This window comes from Bufo bufo, chromosome 4 (assembly GCF_905171765.1).
Source record: "Bufo bufo chromosome 4, aBufBuf1.1, whole genome shotgun sequence".
In the NCBI taxonomy this organism is placed as follows: domain Eukaryota; kingdom Metazoa; phylum Chordata; class Amphibia; order Anura; family Bufonidae; genus Bufo; species Bufo bufo.
The window spans coordinates 455,277,518-455,298,531 of NC_053392.1; the positions used below are offsets into that span (position 1 = coordinate 455,277,518).

Sequence of the window (21,014 nt, forward strand, 5' to 3'; positions counted from 1 at the left end):
GTTAATCTGGGGGGTTGGGTCATGGGGTATTTTTATAGAGGAGATTCTTACGGACGCGGCGATACCTAATAAGTCTACTTTTTTACAATTATTTAGGTTTTAGACTATATTATCCTTTTTGATACCAATTTTTTTTTATTTTATCCGATTATCTTATGTGAAACTCATTTTTTGCGAGATGAGACGACGGTTTTATTGGCACTATTTTGGGGGCTATATGACTTTTTGATCGCTTGCTATTAAACTTTTTATTATGTAAGGTGACAAAAAAAAACAACTTTTTTGCACCTTTTTTTTTTTTTCTGGACCCGGTTAATCTGGGGGGTTAGGTCATGGGGTATTTTTATAGAGGAGATTATTACCGACGCGGCGATACCTAATATGTCTACTTTTAATAAATTATTTTAGTTTTTTTGGGTGTCTCAAGTCTGAGAACGAGTTTTTTTTATCCGATGTCAGTGCTAAATTGGGATAAAAATTTAGTACTCAATGGAAGTGTGATACTCCCTGAAGCAACAGTCAATGCAGAGGCCCGGATGATCGGGGCACGTGTCGCACTGAGTAGTCGTGTCCTTCCGTATCCCCCTCCTGCGACACTCTGCACTTTTTTTGGGTTTGTCCCTTCTTTCCAGTATGGGGGACCACACCTGGAAAGTGTTGGCCAGGGACGATCCGGGCGCCTACAGTTCCCGAGGTACTCCGGCCTGCTCTTTCCCGGTCCGAAAAGATCAGGGCCTTGAGGACTGCCTCAAAGAACTAGAGGAATGTCCCTGTGCTGCCAGGGCTTCGGGATAGTACAAAAGAGTTGTACATGGCAACCTGTACCAAGTAGACCGCAACTTTTTGTACCATGCCCGGGTTTTGCGCATGGCGTTATATGGCTTGAGGACTTGATCCGAGAGATCAACTCCTCTCATATACAGATTGTAGTCAACGATACAATCGAGCTTGAGGACCGTTGCCGCGGTACCTCGCACAGGGACAGGGGTGATGCCGTTACCATGAATAGTGGACAGCATAATGACATCCCTCTTGTCCTTATACCTGACCAGCAACAGGTTTCCAGTGGTAAGGGCACAGGTCTCACCCCTGGGGATAGGTACCTGGAGGGGGTGGGCAGGGAGGCCGCATTGATTTTTCCCGCACGGTCCCACAAGCGGACGTGGATCTGGCGGCAAGGGACTGGAACAAGGGGATACTGGTATAAAAGTTATCCACATAAAGGTGGTAACCTTGTCCAGCAGTGGGTACATAAGGTCCCAAACGAGTTTCCCGGTAACACCCAGAGTGGGGTTGAATCCGGGAATCTCGCCCATCGTATACACGAAATTTGTAAGTGTACCCTGAGGTACGCTCACAAATTTTGTATAGCTTCACGCCATACCTCGCCCGCTTGGAGGGCACATACTGGCGGAAAATGAGTCTCCCCTTGAACGCAATGAGAGACTCATCAACCGCAACCTCCCTTCCAGGTACATAGGCCTCCATGAATTTGGCCATAAAGTGATCGATGACCGGCCGTATCTTATACAGACGGTCATGGGCAGGATTCACCTCGGGGGGGGGGGGGGGATGCGGGACATGCTGCATTATCGGAATAATGCAGACATTTCCGGATGGCCTCAAACCGGGAGCGTGTCATGGCTGTACTGTAAAGTGGGGCCTGATATAGGACGTCCCCACTCCAGTACAGCCTGGCACTGGATTTCTTGACCAGGCCCATAAGCAGCACGAGGCCCCAAAATGTCCTCATTTCGGCTGCACTGACCGGCGTCCAGCCACTGGGCCTGGCCAAAAAGGAGCCCAGGTGTTGAGCGACGAACTGTTGGGCGTACAGATTTGTCTGCTCCACCATCAGATTTACCAGTGGGTCACTGAAAAAATGACAAAAAGAGTAATATTCAGTGTAGCCCCCTGTGGAAATCTGGATTCTGATTGGCCTGTGATATCACGGCTCATATCACTCTGGGCTACACCAGACTAGTTCACCGGCAGGGTGCTCCGGTAGATTTAACTGGTGGGCCGGGAAACCAGTACGAGCCCCAGAGCTGCTCGTACTAGTGTGGGCCACAGGGTCCCTAACATGGCGGTCCCCTTGCTCCGCCTGGCGGCGTCTCCGCCGCCTTGGGGGCTCATCATCATCGCTAGATGATGAGGACGCGGATGACAACAGGAATGTGGGGTCATCCTCATCCTCACTGGGACTCTCGGAGTCGGAGGCAAGCTGGACGTATGCCTCTTCGGCCGAGAATGTCCGGCGGGCCATAGGGGAGTGTGTGTCTGCGTGTATATGTGCGTGTGTGTAACTCTTTATTTGGTGTGCGTGTGTGTGTGGGGGGACGGGTGTTCACGAACTCACCCTAAAACTAACAGAAAAAAAAAAAACTAGCAGGGGGTGGGGGCAAGTGTCAGCACCCCTGGGGGGTCTAGGGTTACACAGCTGTGCTGGGGCACAGATCGGGTCCTGGGGGCAGAGATCGGGTCCTGGGGGTGCTGGCAGCGATGGCGGACACCCGTGCAGGCAGCTCCTCTCTCCTCCGGCTCCGGAACACAAAAGGAGGAAGAGAGGAGCGCCTGCCTCTTTTGAATCTGCCGCCGGACCACCCACAGACCAATCAGAAAGCGATCCTGAGTGGTGATGTCACCATCACCACTCAGGATCGCTGGATGGTGATTGGTGGGGTGAAATCACACCACCATCACCATCCTGTTCCGGGTTATCGGGTCTTCAGAGACCCGAATAACCCGGAAACGCAGAAAACCGCAGGTCTGAATTGACCTGCGGTTTTCTGCGATCGCATACATGGGGGGGGTCACCGGACCCCCCGGCGCATTTGCCCCAAGTGCCTGCTCAATGATTTGAGCAGGCACGGGGTTCCGATCACCGCCCGCCCCGCGGCGGTGATCGAAAATACACAGGGCGTACATGTACGCCCTGTGTCCTTAAGTACCAGGGCACAAGGGGTTAAGGAAGGTGAAAAAAAATTTACTTTTGTACTCACCGTAAAATCCTTTTCTCGTAGGATGCATTAGGGGACACAGCACCATGGTTATATGCCTAGCTGCCACTAAGAGGCTGACACTAGAAAGACGTGTTGGCTCCACCCATCTGGGCTATACCCACTGCACATGCTGGAGCTAACCAGTTGGTCAAAAAAGCAGTAGGATCAACAACCGAACAAACATAAGAAGCCAACATGTCCTAAACCAAAGATAGGACGAGAACAGAACCCCCCGGGAAAAAACCTGGAAGTCTAGAAATAACCAAAGAGGGCGGGATCTGTGTCCCCAATGCATCCTACAAAAAAAGGATTTTACGGCGAGTACAAAAATCTATTTTTCTCGTGAATGGCATTAGGGGACACAGCACCATGGGACATCCAAAAGCAGTCCACGAGGGAGAGAAGAAACAGCCATGCAAGCCATCTAACACACAGCTGCTTGCAGAACCTTGCGACCCAAGCTGGCATCGGCAGCGGCCAAGGAATGGATCTGATAGAACCTCGAAAAGGTATGAAGCAAAGCCCAGGTGGCAGCCTTGCAGACCTGGGAAGCAGAAGCCTGATGCCGAACCGCCCAAAAGGCCCCGACCGCCCTAGTGGAGTGAGCGGTCAACCGAAAGGGGGAATCCGACCCTTTGCAACATAGGCCTCCTTGACAGCCGACCGAATCCAACAGGAGACTGTGGCTTTGGAAGCTTGCAGACCCTTACAAGGTCCGTCAGGAAAGACAAAGAGGGAGTCAGAACGCCTGAAAGTCTCCATTAACCGAAGATAGAGTGGCGGAGCGCCCGAACGACATCCAAACGATGAAGGGATCTCTCCCTGGGATGAGCGGGATTAGGACAGAGAGAAGGAAGGACAATCTCCTCATTAATATGGATTGAGGACACCACCCGGCGGTGGAACACAAGGTAGGGAGACTTGCAAAAAAGCACAGCAAGCTCAGAGACCCTGCGGATAGAGGTAATCGCCATAAGGAAGGCGACCTTAAATGAAACGAAGGAAAGAGAGACATCCTTCAGTGGCTCGAAAGGAGCATCAAGGACAAGGTTCAAGTCCCATGGCTCCACAGGGGGATGAAAGGGGGGAGCTCGGTGAGCGACCCCCTGGAGAAAAGTCTTCACCTGAAAATGGGAAGCCAGAGACCTCAGGAAAAGAATGGACAGGGCCGAAATCTGACCCCTGAGAGAGGCCAGTCGAAGACCCTTGTCAAAACCGGCCTGGAGAAAAGACAGGATCCTAGGCACAAAAGCAGAGAGGGTAAAGCTGGCCAGATACACACCAGGAAAAATACGCCCACCAGGTACGGTGATAAATCCTGGCTGATTGGGGTTTGCTGGCATGAAGCATAGTCTGAATGACAGACCTCCGAGAGACCACGGAATCTCAAGACCGCGGCCTCAACAGCCACGCCGATAAACGCAGTTGCAGGAAATTCAGGTGGAATAGCGGACCTTGAAAAAGGAGGTCGGGATGCAGCGGAAGCTGCTACGGGACATCAGCGAGCATAAACACAAGATCTGCGTACCACGCTCTGTGGGGCCAACCCGGAGCCACCAGGATCGCCGGGACCCGAGCCTCCGTGAGGCATTTGAGCACCCAGGGAAGAAGTGGAAAGGGAGGAAAGAGGTAAAGGAGGCTGAACTGAGAGCAAGGAAAAACCAGAGCATCCACCACTAGAGCCTGAAGGTCCCAGGACCTGGCGAAATAAGCCGGAATCTTGTGGTTCAGACGAGAAGCGAACAGGTCCACGTTTGGGGTTCCCCACCTTTGACAGGTGCAGAAACACCTCCGGATAGAGGGACCACTCGCCCGGGTCGAGACGATGGCAACTGAGAAAGTCCGCCGCCCAATTGTCCACCCCGGGGATGAAGACTGCAGAGAGAGCTGGAACGTGAGCTTCTGCCTACCTCAGGATTCACAAGGCTTCCCTGAGGATAGTCCCGCTTCTGGTGCCCCCCTGGTGATTCAAGTAAGCCACGGCCGTGAAATTGTCTGACTGGATCCGGATACAGTCTAGCAGGTGAGTCCAGGACAGAGAGCAAGGAAAATGGCCCTGAGTTCCAGGACATTGATCGACAAAGAAGACTATTCCGCTGACCACTGACCCTGGGCAGTGAGGGACCCGAAGACAGCCCCCCAGCACGTCATGCTGGCATCGGTGGAGATCACCTGCCAACCTGGCAGAAGGAAAAAACCCGCCGAGGGAGACCGTGGGAGGTAGGAGCCACCAACGCAAGCCCCGGCGGACCTCCGGGGGAAGGCGGATGAGGCGATCGAGACCTGACGGAGACTTGTCCCACCTGGAGAGAAGGGACCTCTGGAGAAGTCTGGTGTGCAATTGGGCATAGGGGATTGCCTAGAAGGAGGCCACCATGAGGCCCAGAACTCGCATGCACTTCCTGATGTGAAGAGGGGACGGGTCGCAGAGGCGATCCACCCCCAAATGGAGAGACTTCACCTTGGCCTGGGGAAGAAAGACTCATCTGAGGCAAGTGTCGAAGATCATGGCCAGGAAGGTTATCCTCTGGCCGGGGACCAGGGAGGACTTGGGAAAATTCACCAGCCACCCGAACTGGGACAGAACTGAAAGAGTAATGTGGAGGCTGGACAGATTGTCTGCGCGGGAGGGGGCCTTCAATCACCGCAACTCCCCTGGTATGCAGAAGAGCGATGAGGGGAGCCAATACCTTGGTGAAGACCCTCGGGGTGGAAGCCAGACCGAAGGGCAGGGCCACGAACTGAAAATGCAGAGAACCCACCTCAAAGCGAAGGAATCTCTGGTGGGAAGGGGCGATGGGGACATGGAGATAGGCGTCCTGAATGTCGATGGACGACAGAAACTCGCCCTCTTCCATGGAGGCAATCACCGACTGGAGGGATTCCATGCGAAAATGGCAGACGAGGACAAACAGGTTGAGGGCCTTGAGATCCAAGATGGGGCGGAGCGACCAGTCTTTCTTGGGAACCATGAAAAAGTTCGAGTAAAATCCCTGGAACCGTTCCGAGCTCGGAACTGGGACATTGACCCCTAGAGAATGAAGTGAATGAATGGCCAGAAAAAAATAAAAAATATAAAATCGGACGCCCTTGCGGGGGACCAGGGAGGAGACTACTGGAAAAAACAACCAGAAGGGAGGTCGGAAAATTCTATCCTGTAACCGGAGGAAACGACCTCCAGAACCCAGGCGTCGTCCATGTGATCCCGCTAGACCTCTTGAAAGGCAAGCAAGCGCCCCCCCACACACTGGAGAGGGGGCACAGTTAGGCAGAGCTGGTCTTTGCGGGCTGTGGCTTAGAAGGCTTCGGTCTAGCGTGCCAGGAAGGCTTGGCCTTGAAGGAGGGCCTAGGAGACTTTGTCTGAGCAGGAGGAGGAGCCCCGAAAGGAACCAAAAAGCTGTGATTGCCAAGTCAGTGGTGGTGAGGTCGATTTTGGGCAAGAAGAGAACTTTTAACAACAACACCCCCCCACCCCCTTCGTGGCCTCGGAAATAAGTTCCTCCAAGTGCTTCCCAAAGAGTCTACCACCTAGAAAAGGGAGAGAAATGAGAGCCTTCTTGGAAGCCGCATCTGCCGCCCAGGTATGGAGCCAGACCACGCGGCGGATGGCCACGGAGTTAACAGCCGCTCTGCTAGAGCAGCGTGCCGATTGCATGGAAGCATCACAGAGGTAGCGGGATGCTTGGAGAATTTGAGAGGTGAGGGCAGGAAGTTTGCCCTGAGCAGAATCCTGGGTCAAGGACCGGATGAGTTGTTTGGCCCAGATCATGCAGGCCTTAGCCACCCAAGACGCAGCAAATGCTGGACGGACAGCGGACCCTGCTGCAGTCAGAAGGATCCGACAAGGAAGCCGCATCTGCCAAAGGAAGAGTGGTCGCCTTGGCCAGGCGCGCCACCTGGGTATCAACCTGAGCTGGTTCAGACCATAGGTTGACTGACTCCTCTGCAAAAGCTAAAAGGGCGTCAGACACCTTGAAGATTTGAAGTCGTCTATCCGGGTGACAGCACTCCTTAGCCAGAAGTACGTCGAGGTCCGCATGGTTAGGAAGTCCGGCGGCATGACACAGATTCCTGAGCCGCAGAAGAGGGACCCTCCTGCACGCGAAGCGTGTCCCTGACTGCCTTTATGAGATCCTGCATGGCCGCAGACAGATGCGCTCTGCTCAGATCCGGAATCTGAGCCAGAGGTATCCCCAGGATCAGCAGAAACGGCAGAAGAGGAATCTTCACCGGACTCAGACTTATCCAGTGAGTGAACCGAGGAAACTGCGGATGAGCTGGACCCAGCTGAGAGCACACGAGGTCACTTATGGGACCTGGTGTCAGAGCGAGCCCCGACTGTGGGAGTTTCCCTACCGGGGGTTGAGGCGGCCGCGATTTGGGCAGGCAAGCGATCCAGCGACTGCACCATAGATTGGGAGAGACTGGCAAGGTTACCTATGGCTTTGGACAGGGACACGGTAAGTGACTGCCGAGGGTGAAGGAAGGGGAAGCCGGAAAAAGGTGGAAGCAGAGCGGCAGGCAAGGGAGCACTGCGGCCTAGGCTGGGCAGAAGCCAGGACCTAGATTTAGAGAGCAAGGCGGGTGAAGGTCCGGGAGGACAGGCGGGTAGAGGTCAGGGAGGACAGACAGAGAAGATGCAGTGACCAAGAATGACAGAAGGGCAGGGGGACAAAGGCACCCTGACTAAGGATAAGGACCCCCCACTCCCCCCTTATACTGGGACAAAAGGGACCCACTAGTTCAATGGGAAGATTCGGGATGAAGGGATCTATCCTCACTTGCCCTCAGACATCTTCAGGTGCAGCTGGGTCGCCCCATCGGCAGACAACAGGCGAACCTGGGAATGCCAGCATTCACTGCGGACTCAGTTGTGGGGACTGGGAGACCGGCTAAGTACAAAGTACGCACCCGCAGGGGGTGCAACTATGGTGGAAGTCCACGATGGAGCCCCAGCCTGCTGAACCTGTGAAAGAGAAAGAAAAAACAAGAAAAAAACAGCAGGACCTGCAAAGAAACTAAGCAGGTTATGTCTGCCTCCTACTGACACTAGAAAAAAAAAAAAACTGGTTAGCTCCAGCATATGTAGTGGGTATAGCCCAGATGGGTGGAGTCAACACTTTTCTTTCTAGTGTCAGCTGGGCATATACCCATGGTGCTGTGTCACCCAATGCCATTCACGAGAAACTTTGTTTTTGCTGTGTTGTACTACATTGAGCTATCAGTGTAATACACTGATAGCTGTATCAGTGTAATACACTGATAGCTGCCTAGACCTAGGGGCTGGGTCTCCTAGGCTTCCATAGAAGGCAAGCCCTGATGCCTCTGCAAGGCATCGGGCTGCCTTCTCAGCCATCGGATCCCGTCACTACAGCACAGGGACATGATGGAGACTGGCTCCCTCCGCCAGCTGGGTCCGTGCCACTGATCGGTTTGGACAGGGACAGTGCAAAATGAAAACTTAATTGATGTTTGTGGTGTGTTGGTTCCAAATTATTTACTATCAGGATCTAGAGGCTGGTAGTGAATGTCTATAGTGTGACATCAAAAGGCCTAATTAGGTACAGGAGTGATTAGATGAGTAACAACTCTACTCCCCCCATATACACAGAAGACCATGTCACCAGCCCTCAGGCTATTTAACAGCTAGAGATGTGAATCCAAGCTTTGAAACGAGACTGGGAGCTAGCTGCAGTATAGCCTGAGATAGAACCTTTAGAAACTTGGGGGGGGGGCAAATTTATCAAGACTGGCGTTTGAGATGCCAGTCTTCATAAGCCCTAAAGCAGACGGTGAATCACCGAAGTTATGTAGAATGGGTCTGGGCTACAATAGCAAGCACAGCAACTAAACAAGGTAAGATACTGCACTTGGTATGCCGTGAGGAGGCAGCAGCACTCACTAAAGTGCTCTGGCCTCTTTAATCAGTGCCGGTAGTCAGACCCCCACCGATCAGATTTTCATGGCCTATGGGTCACAAATTTTTGACTGCACACCACAGTGTTAGGTTTCAATTTCTTAAAAGCATTTAAGCTTTTGTTACCAATTATACATACATTGTATAGCAAGATTTAATATTTCAGTTGTACTTTCATGGAGATATTTAAGATGCATTAGGACCTTTTGAAAAGGTAGATGGAACACTGAAAAACGGGTTCATACACTCCTCAACATTAAAACTTCAACACCAAGAATGAAAATCATAAATCAAAGAAAAAGCGGTTTTCAAGCACTTAGCTCCAATGTATGGCATAAAAGGCAGATTGAAAGCAAAGTTTTTTAGCCACATGACGCCTAAAAAATCCAATCAAGTAACATGGGATGATTGTGTGATTCTTTCTATTCGTCAACGTGCCAGTTATCACTAGTTGCAAACAGAGGAATACAACTTTTTAAAGGAGAGCTTTGTTTATCACTCTGGCAGATTGCTACATTCCTAGGCCAATACACTCAACATTGTGTGTCCCAGTAGTTGGAAGAACAATAAACTGAGATGACAGCAAGATGTGCACAAAGATTAAACTCTGCATATACAGATCTTCTGATTAGAAAAATGGAGCATAGTCATTCATTCTGTTCTGCAAATAAATTAAAAAAAAAAAAAAAGGACGTGACATCCCAAACCTAGGACCACATACAGTGTCTACAAAAACCATCAGAAGGCATTTGCACAACACTTCGGCTACAGGTGTTCCATTGTCCTCGTGGTACCGCTCTCAAAAGGCACAGCAAGACGGCACTGGAGGTCTATCCTCTTCAGTCTTGCTTTTGGGGTGGCATAATGTATAGTATACGAATCATTCTAGTTTTCAGTTCAGGCATACTAAAATCTCCAAGCTACATTGATTTGGCTTTGGAACAGCCATTTTGCCAAAGCGACCCAAGAGGCGTTTATCAACAGGACGCAAGGATGCATGTTGCTCGTGCTACTGTGACCAGCCTGTGTAGTCTAAACGTGATACCATGGCCTACAACATCTCTAGACTCGTTTTGTCTCGTATTAATATCTGGGACGTCATGGGTTGGCAATTGCAAATCGGCGGCCAGCATCGGAGCTTGATGATTTGTATGTCCAAGTGCATTCAGCATGGCAGAAACATTCCTCCACAACTATTAATAACCTCACTAATTGAATGCTAAGGCATGTAAGTGTGTGAATGTCTCCATGTGGCGTTCATACTCTGTGCTGAAAAAAAATGAAAATGTTTTAAATATTATGTTTCCATGTGTTTATCATTTCTGTATCATTGGCATGTCTTGATCCTATGATTTCCATAATTGCATGACTTTTCCTACATGGTGTTGCAATTTTTATGCTGAGGAGTATATAAATGTAAGGAACAGAATGTTGTTAAGGATGTAGTTACCAACTGCTAAAATAAATCATATATAAACATACCATAGTCTGTATAGTCGGTTTGACTGGGTAGATGGTTAAACAAGTGAAACCTAAAGTATTTTAATTTTTCAAAAATGGATTACCGTATTTCTCACCCTATAAGATGCACCTTATTTTTCATCAGACCTCAGACCCCCAATGTTAATAAGGCCCCTATTCAGACCTTTACTAAGTGTGTCTTATATGGCAAAAATACGGTACTTACAAAATAATGCAGCCGACACTAAGAATTATACTCTACAAAATATAATATTGTATAATGACAAACTATTGTGTAGTATTCATACTTCTTTCCAACTTGTTTTTGCCTCTGCTCTTCTTGAATTCCATCGGCAGCTTGGTGAAAGTCAAAAACTGTAATAAAAAAATAAAAATAGGTAAAAATTACTTAAACAGAATTCAGAAGGAATATATACAAATTCATAGTCAAGTGGCCCATTGAAATCATACTATTGTTAAGCCGTAGGCTTTTGCAAATAAGGTTTAAAATCTGAAAATTTAGCTAAGGCTACTTTCACACTTGCGGCAGAGTGATCCGGGAAGCAGTTCCGTCGCCGGAACTGCCTGCCAGCCCCGGCAATCTGTATGCAAACAAACAGCATTTGTAGACTGATCTGGATGCGGATCAGTCTCACAAATGCATTGCAAGAATGGATCCGTCTGTCCGTTTGTCATACGGACAAACTGATCCGTTTCTATTTTTTTCCCCACAATTTTAAAAGGACTGTAAGGACGGATCCAGCATTGCAGTATTTTTAATGCCGGATCCGGCACTAATACATTTCAGGGTAAATTAATGCCGGCATTCTGGCAAGTGTTCCGGAATTTTGGACGGAGATAAAGCATGCTGCGGCATTATCTCCGTCCTGAAAAGTAAAAAAGACTGAACTAAAGACATCCTGATGCATCCTGAACAGATTTGTCTCTATTCAGAATGCATGGGGATAAAACTGAAGAAAAACGCTAGTGTGAAAGTACCCTTAGAACGCTTATTGTAAAATGAAAAGTTCCACAATATTACAATATACTCCCTGTATAAATTCTTCAGTTTGCAAGGCCATTTATTAGGAACCTATATGCAGCAGTTGCCCTGGTCATTTGATGGACAACACAAGCTGCACACCAGTGTACCCATCACATGACAAGGACATATTTATAGCAACTGTAATAACCAATGAGGTTTAGGCTCCATTCACAAGACCGTATGGCCACCATACTCATGCTGCAGACCGTAAACAGCAGGTCCCGAAACATAGGCACCGGCTGTATGAACTCCACATCATGGTGCAGACCCATTGATATGAACTGGTCCGCAATAGACAACGTACGGAAAAAGGTAGGACATGTTGTACCTTTTAATGTGCGTAGGCAAGGGCGCCCATAGATCAGCTTCCATGCGTTTCCGTGCCTCCTCTCTGCATATTGACATGTCCTATCTTTTGACATATTCGCGGATCACGGACCCATTCAAGTCAATGGGTCCACATCCATCATGCGGCGTTCACATAGCTGGCGCCCGTGTTTTGTGGACCTGCCATTTGCGGTCCGCAACACGGACATGGCCACCATACAATCATGTGAATGGGGCGTTGCTCAAACTACACGTTTCTCTCATAGGCTTTTGTTTTAGACTGGGGCTACAAGGCAATTTCAGCATCACAATGCTACTGTACTGTAGGGGTGTGAAGTCGGTAAGCCAAAGTTCTGACTCAGACACCTCAATTTTGTAACACCCCAACTACAGCAAAGACTTCTTCATGAACAGCCAATAACTTGGTAATAACAATTACTGTATTAAAATGGAAACAGACTTTTTTTTCTTTTTTACTATCATCTAATCAGACTACCTAGAAATAAATTAATCCCTTTCAGTAATTTTTCACCTTCCTGACACAGCCTGTTTTTGCAATTCTGATGTGCCACTTTATGTTATAGTAACTGTGTAATATTAGGCAATCAAAAAGTCATATCAGGGGTGTGGGAATCTTATTGCCCGACGCCCAGTACATGCAGTTCCGGGTGCCGGGCAGGTAGTTTGTTCAGTAGCTTAGCCCTGCTGCGGGCAAGCAGCAAGGCCGAGATGGCTTTGTTTACCGGAGCAGTGGATCGGCGACGAGCTGGGCGTGGAGAGGCATTCCCATGGTGATGGGAACGCTTGAAGTTAAACTATACCATCGGATTGGAGAAAACTCCGATCCGATGGTATATTCTAAACACAAGGTGTTCCCATGGTGATGCACCTCTGACAGGGCGCTGCCATCTGCGTCACCTGAGGGGTTAATTGCGTGGACAGCAGCTCCCTGTCAGAGGTCGGGTGCGGGGATTGTTTCTTCAATGTTTGCATTGGTGGGCAGTGCAACCTTTCCCCCCCCCCCTTTCCAGGTATTAAAATCATTGGTGGGCAGTGATTTTATTGGTGACAGCGGCAGTTCCGATCGGAGTCCCAGCAGTGTAATGCTAGGGCTCCGATCGGTTACCATGGCAGCCAGGACGCTACTTCTGAAGTCCTGTCTGCCATGGTCAGTTACACAGCATTATTATACTTACATGCGCTGTGGCCACCCGGCGCTCCTTCTTGTAACTCACAGGTCTGTGCGGCACATTGCTATAAGCATAAGCAATGTGCCGCACAGACCTGTGAGTTAAAAGAAGGAGCACCAGGCGGCCACAGCGCATGTAAGTAAAATGCTGCTGAGTAACTGACCATGGCAGACAGGACTTCAGTAGCGTCCTGGCTGCCATGGTAACCAATCGGAGCCCCAGCATTACACTGCTGGGACTCCGATCGGAACTGCCGCTGCCACCAATGATGGGGAGGGGGCACTGCCCACCAATGATTTTCATACCGGGGGGAGGGGGAGAAGGGCACACTGCCCACCAATGCAATCATTAGATTTCCCATTGTGTTCATTGATGGCTATATAGCCATAATTGAAGACTTCATTTGCACTATACCAATACAATGCTGCCAATGCGGCCTGTGTTGGTATAGCCCTGAAATAAGCTTGGAAGCCTGCTTGAGGCTTCGGGTTATTTCATAGATATAACAGGTTAGCCGATCTCAGTTGGGGAACGCTGTTACCGGAGCGGAAGCACGCGACTTCCGCTTCCAGATTGCGAAAATGCCGTGGTCACATTTGACCATGGCATCTGAAGGGGAAAATGTATGCGATCAGCCTTATGGTGTTCTTTCTGGATGTAAATAAAAGTATCCCATTTTCATGATACTATGGAATGGTACCATTGTGAGCAAACCTGTTTAAAAACACAAAAAAATTGCAAATCTCTACAAACAAGTAAATCTTACCAATGTGCGCTCGGTCAGAGATAGCAAGTCTGTTCTCCCAGCCAGCCAAGCCTGAAGCAAAAAATGGATATTAATAAAATAGTGATTGGTACACATGTATTACTTCTTTTTTTTAATTAATTATAGCATTTGTGGACAGAAATTGCAACAGACACTGTGTAGAGCCTTAGTCTATCAGTAGATCAGAAACTCGTACCTATAGCAATGCATTTAGCTGAGTACTATACAAGTAAAATACAGGGAACACTGTTCTCTGGCTGGGATAACTATCCCTAACAAGTGTGTATCTATTAGAATATAAAAATAAATGAAAGTACAGTGGTCCCCCAAGTTACAATATTAATTGGTTCCAGGATGACCATTGTATGTTGAAACTATTGTAAGGGTACTTTCACACTAGCGTTCTTCCTTTCCAGCATTGAGTTCCATCCTAGGGGCTCAATATCGGAAAAGAACTGATCAGTTTTATCCCCATGCATTCTGAATGGAGAGTTCAGTCTTTTTGCCTTTTCAGGATGGAGATAATACCGCAGCATGCAGTGGTTTTATCTCATCATCTTTTCCTATTGAAATGCATTAATGCCGGATCCGGTCCCGAGTGTACCGGCAAAAAATGTGAAAAATATAAATGCCGGATCCGTTTTTCCGGACGGATCCGGCATTTCAATGCATTTGTCAGACGGAAAATGCCATCGTTTGCATACGTTTTGACGGATCTGGCAGGCAATCCTCTGCCGCAAGTGTGAAAGTACCCTAACTTGAGTAATTGGTTCCAAAGCCCCAAAATGCCTTCAAGGATAAGAAAAAAATTAAGATTTAAGAAAAATATAGCAGATAACTAAAGCAGACCCTTACATATACCCGTCAGGAACAGTTGCTAACTAGCAACTAATACAACTATTTTACCTAGACGTTATGAATAAATTGCTATTAGCCTTCAGTAAGGGTACAGAGGGGTTGTAACAAGTTGGGGGTGTGTACCTGCACAGTCTGAAAATTGCAGCACTGATTGGATAGAGTGAGTGTGCAGGTACACGCCCCCAACTTGTTACCACCCCTCTGTACCCTTACTGAAGGCTAATAGCAAGTCATTCATAACTTCTAGAAGAAATAATAAAGGAACGGCACAACATAGTCATAAGAATAGATGCTCCAGAATTGTTATTACATGGAGAATGCATGTAGCTATTAAACATGCATGTCAGGAGTGGTGAAAGGTCCTCTTTAAGTTAATAATGCAATAAGAATATAATTAGTATATGTTATTTAAAACTGTCCACTATTAAGAAATTAAAAGTATTTCTTACCTTGCCCTTTTTTCAGATTTTTCTCAGCCTCTTCAAACAAACCAGGTAGATGAATTACAACCCCATTCCCTAAAAATACAAGCAAATATTGGAACCATTACATTGCATCACTAAATACTTGTAGCCACAAAGGTAAAGCATTCGCTAGCTGTTTAAAGGTTTTCACTTCACTACTACATATACCATCAATGTGTAATTGATCTGTGGGGATCAAGTGAAGGAGGCCATGTTGCAGTACTATAAAACAACTGTGGCCATGAGTACAGCTGTGCAGGGGGGGGGGGGGGGGGGGGGGAACCAAACAAAGAAAAAAGAAAAAAAAAAACACACTTTAAAAGGTGACACCACCATAAGCAACCACATATCTGGGACCAGCCAGAGCTCCACCAATGAGAAAGTGTTGGCAAAAAACTCCTTTATTTACAAACATTTACCACTTCACTATTATAATGACCATATTCAATAGGGATTACTAGAAATAATAAATATAATGTAACAAATCTATATACGTACATATCTTCAATGAAAATCATTTAACATATCAAGAATAATGTGTCTACACAAAGTTATTTGCAGTCTGCAGGAACAGGCTCCAAGGTATCAGTCAAATACTTAGGTTTTCCTTTTGGCCTCTACTTTTCAGCATCTTAAAGATTGTCCAAATAAAAAAAATATTCAACATTTTTTTAAACCAGCACCTGTATCCAAATACTTTTCCAATTTCAAGTAATGAATATTTTTTTTTTTAGCATAGCCGAGTTAAAACAATAAAATGCATCTGTATAGCACCAGCTGCTGTTTGTTTTTTCTCCTTATTTCTCTGTCCACCTCAGTAACATAGATGAAGTGGACGCACATACGCAGTTCCATCCTTCAACTGCCACCAGAAGGACCCTCTTTAAGAAGCTTCCACATGTATAGGAAGACAGCAGCAGCAGAAAGAACACATCCCTTAGAGTTATCACCCTAAAAGAAAATCTAGTTCAGCAATTGGAGCAATGAATAGGCAGAGTTCTGGATCCATATGAGGTACAGGGCTGGATCTAGCTTTGCTAGCATGAGAATGTCATGTATTATAAGATGTCCGATTTTCATTTTTTACATTAATCATGGGCTAAACAGTTTAACAAGAAGCAGGGAACAGATGTTCCCTGCTCATCCTGTGTATGAGTTGGTGAGAGATTTCTCTTCATTGGTGGCGCAGCGGCCACAGCCCTGCCCCTTCTCTTGTCTTCCTTCCTCTCACTGGCGGCAGCGGCAGCAGCAGCACAGGGGGATGAGACATTGCTTCCTTCTCCCCTGTGCTGCTGAGGGAACACGGAGAGCGCTGTCAGCAGCGCGATCCTTGTTCCCCATACGTTATCGGAATATCGGCAAAATAGATGCCGATAACTGTCAAAATACTGAATATCGGCCGATAATATCGGTAAAACCGATAATAGGTCGATATGCTGAGAACTGTGAATAGTAATGCTTTCTAGTGCAATGTTTGTTTTTTTTCTAGTGTAATGCTTTAGTTTAAATGTCAGTTGTTGTTCCTCTGTCCATGGCATCTAGGACTGCTCCAAACAACATTGTATTGTACATTGACAATAAAGGCATCTTATCTTAGATGTAAGGGATTACCACTAAAGGATTTTATACAAGATTTGTCTGTAACTAGAGATGATCGAATCGAAGTTGATGAAGCAGAATTCGATCCGAACTTCAGGAAAAATTAGTTTCGCACCAAATTCAAATTTCCTCATGGCAATGATGTCATTGAGTCCGGCGTATATTTAATTAACAGCTATAGCCACTCCTCTGCCCACCTGCTGCTGATTCATATGGAAAATAACTGTCAATCAGCAGCGGGTAGGCGGGAAGAGTCAGGAGCTCATGAATATTCAGGTCTCAGCATTATGAGCTGGAGCTTTTCAATACAAGATGTTGGCAGATTGACTGGGTCAATTAAAGAAAGTGACCCAGCATTTTGCTAAAAGAATCAGTCACTTATGTATGTTGCCCTTAGTTAGGACACCATAAAACTGGTGACAGGTTCCCTTTAAGTCTAGAGTCGCTGATAAGCGCCTACTGAAGAAACTATTCACCAGCAGTAGATCGAGTAGAACCTGAACCAGCAGGTTGTGGCATACTTTGAATGCACCCTGCCACCCCACGTAGAAGATCCCCTGGACTACTAGGCAGCCAAACTCAATTTGTAGCCGCAACTGGCAGAGTTTGCCCTGGACAAGCTTTCCTGACCGGCCAGCAGTGCGGCATCAGAGCAGGTGTTTAGTGTGGCGGGGGCCATAGTTACCCCAAAGAGAAATCGCCTTTCCACCCAAAATGTGGAGAAACTGACCTTTATGAAGATGAATCTGGCGTGGATGAGCCAGGATTTTCAAATACCAGTGCCTGATGCATCAGACTAGATCATCCATGGTGCCACACCTACACTTTGTCAAAAGAGACCTGTTTCTTCTGGCTACCTGCTTCAGCTACTATTCAGATGCTGCCACACGCCTGATGCCACACCTGCTGTCAGGTGCCGAACCAGAGTTAATTTACAGTACAAGTTAATTTATGAAATTATTACCCTAAGTCTCGCGAGACTTCGCAAAACAATAACTTCAGCTCATTGGAGCCAATACATTCCAATACTGTACAGAGCTCCTGCTTCGTACAGTATTGGATCAAAGTTTTATGCGAATCAACTTCGGATGTTTCATCCGAAGTCAATTCGCTTAATACTACTGATCATTTTAATCACACATAATAGATAGGCCAAGATAAACACTTCAGCATGAAGGGAAAAAAAATAATAATAATGCAACTCGCAGATCGGCTAAATAAGGATACTGTGTGCAATATACATTTTTCGTCAGAACCAACGAACTTCTTTGGGTTTGATGTCCGCATTTTGAGGACCAGAACAGGACGTGTTCTATCTGGTGCAGGACTGATATACAGATGTGGAAATAACACTGATAACTGATGATTACACACTCCAAGGTCCACAGATTGGTGCCATCATTAAAAAACACTGGGCAATTTTAGAGAGAATTTTTTAACAAATTCCTGAAATCAACAGACCTTCTCTTTTATTACATGGTCACACAAAATCTTAGAGATCAGCTAGTTTAGGCCGATGTGGGCACTAAGAAAGTCTCAATGAGAACATGTTTTGGGTCTAAAAAACAAAACAAAAAACTGGTAGGTTTTACCTTCCACAATTGAGTACTGTCCATTCAAGTTAAAAAAAAAAATTCTAGTTTCTGTCATCCGGTCACGGGCGAGACGTTCTTGATGAAGAAGTATCTGACGTGTGACTCCACCCACGTCATATCTCCTTGAATGCACCTTCTGTCTCCTATATGTGGGGGAGACGAATTGGGACGTAAAGACTCGTCTCAACCAACATCGGTTTACCATCAGGGAAAAGAGGATGGACCTACCGATGTCTAAACATTTTAGAGAGGCCAAGCACACAGAAAGACACCTCCGGTTTAGAATCATTGATCAAATTTCGGTGAATGAACTGCCCTTCTTAAGAGGATTATATTGGATTTATAATTTGAAATCTTTAAAACCTAAGGGATTAAATGTGGAATTTAGAGTAATCTAACCAGACGAACGGTGGGGTTAGTGCTACTCAATGACCTCTGGAAGTTGGAATATACAAGTGGATTTTTTTGCATTAGATTAACATATATTCTTTTTTGTTTTTATTTCAGTATGATTTAAGCCTGACTTGTTTCTTTGGCCATCACGCCGACTTCAGATCACCATCTTTGACATCGGTTCCTTGTTTGTTTAAGAATGTATTGACCTTGGGACGATTCCATGCATCCATAATTATTGACCTGTATTATTTTATAGTTTTATATTTCTGCCTAAGCTGGGATGACCATTATAGTGTATCAGATATTAGTAATAAAAAAATGTTTTCCTTTGTTATGATAACCTGAGATGTTTTGCCATTCACGTACAGACCAATAATATATTGTTTTCATTGGTACCGTAGGCGTGAGAGGGGTCTTGCGCATGTGATACATGTGTGATGTTTCCTTACGCTCTAGGGGTATCTTTTAATGTTACTTGTGGCTATACTACTACGATCTTGGGATCCATAAATGCCGTTGCTGACCCCATCAACTCCAGGACACTTCAGGCTGGACTGATACTCCGAACTGATGTGTTCCTGATTGGCTCCCTTGAGTAGTGAATAATGCCTTATTATACTCTCATCTAGTATATATAACTTAAAGTGTTAGATGGCGTGAATGTCTTAATACTATATCTATATTAAGTTTTTACTTGATCACTATATTGGCTTTCGCTTGGTACAAAGATTATTGTTTTACCTCCATGCAATCTTGGTTATTTGGCTACACTAGTCTTTGAGCATGCGCACTTTTGTTTTGTATGCATGGTCTTACCCTTAGTATAGGTGGGCAAATGACGTATGCGCATGTGACGTAGTTACTAACTTTGAAGCCACATTCTTGTTTTCTTGTCTTAGCTTATCATGCTGTAGCGCAGACACATTACTGACTTCCGTACAATAGTGAACACATGTCGATGGCGAGTCTGAATACCGGTGGGATTATCCATATTATGTCCAAATCAGTCATTTTATTTGAATCACACAGGTGCACGTTATCTTAATTCACAAAATCGTGTATAATTGTTTATTTTATATTTCTATATTTGGCATATTCACATGATAGCTAAATATGATTGGATACTCAATTTTGGATTAAAATCATGTACAGAGATATAGATTTTTCACTTCATTACACCTATAATCATGTTGTCACTACTTTATCAATTAAGTTGTAGTCAGTTCCTTCACATGTGTACACTATTATTTTTAAATGTGATAAGCACTTGCAGTCACAGCTTGAGAAAGACTGCATTGAGCAGTTGAAATATTCTTCACGTACACCGGACTGAGGCAAAATATAAATATATATACACACACACACATATACACACACATATACATATACACACACACACACATACATATATATATATACATGCATACATACACACACACAGTGCTGCCCATAATTATTCATACCCCTGGCAAATTTTGACTTAGTTACTTTTATTCAACCAGCAAGTCATTTTTTGACGGGAAATGACAATAGGTGTCTCACAAAAGATAATAAGACGATGTACAAGAGGCATTATTCTGGAAAAAAAAATAAAAAATTCTCAGCTTTTATTTACATTTGAGCAAAAAATACAAAGATGTTCCGCACTGTGGAAAATCTCAGAGGACGTGGTCGGAAGCCAAAAGTGACACCTGTGCTGGCCAGGAGGATAGTTAGAGAGGTGAAAAAGAATCCATGGATCACCACCAAGGCCATCCTGGTGAATCTGGGCTCTGCTGGTGGCAATGTCTCAAGGCAGACAATCCAACGGACTCTGCACAATACAGACCAAGGAGGACGCCACTTCTCCAGATAAGGCCCACAAAAGCTTGCTTGGCCTTTGCAAAAGCTCATCTGGACAAAGAAGAAGACTTCTGGTCTACTGTGTTATGGTCAGATGAAACAAAAATTGAATTGTTTGGCCACAATGATGTTTCCTTCATTTGGCATAAAAAAGGAGAAGCCTTCAACCCAAAGAACACCATCCCCACTGTCAAACATGGTGGTGGGAACCTAATGCTTTGGGGGTGTTTTTCAGCCAATGGACCAGGGAACCTAATCACAGTAAACGGCACCCTGAAAAAAGAGCAATACATGAGGATTCTCAACGACAACATCAGACAGTCTGCAGAGAAACTTGGCCTTAGGCACCAGTGGACATTTCAGCATGACAATGACCCAAAACACAGCAAAAGTGGTGAAGAAATGGTTAGCACACAACAACATTAACGTTTTGGAGTGGCCGAGCCAGAGTCCAGACTTGAATCCAAGTGAGAATCTGTGGAGGGAGCTAAAGATCAGGGTGATGGCAAGAAGACCCTCCAACCGGAAAGATTTAGAGCTCATTGCTAAAGA

The 21,014-nt window shown here is 46.2% G+C and overlaps 1 protein-coding gene across 1 annotated transcript in view; it reads right to left on the reverse strand.

Moving 5' to 3' along the window:
* The window catches only part of ADSS2 (adenylosuccinate synthase 2), a 123,717-nt gene that overhangs the window by 63,859 nt on the left and 38,844 nt on the right, over positions 1 to 21,014 (reverse strand). The window contains exons 3-5 of the mRNA XM_040429440.1: positions 15,016 to 15,084; positions 13,709 to 13,759; positions 10,689 to 10,755 (exon numbers count right to left, since the gene is read on the reverse strand). Coding sequence (XP_040285374.1) covers positions 10,689 to 10,755; positions 13,709 to 13,759; positions 15,016 to 15,084 — 187 coding nt within the window. The remainder of the gene's footprint in view (positions 1 to 10,688; positions 10,756 to 13,708; positions 13,760 to 15,015; positions 15,085 to 21,014) is intronic.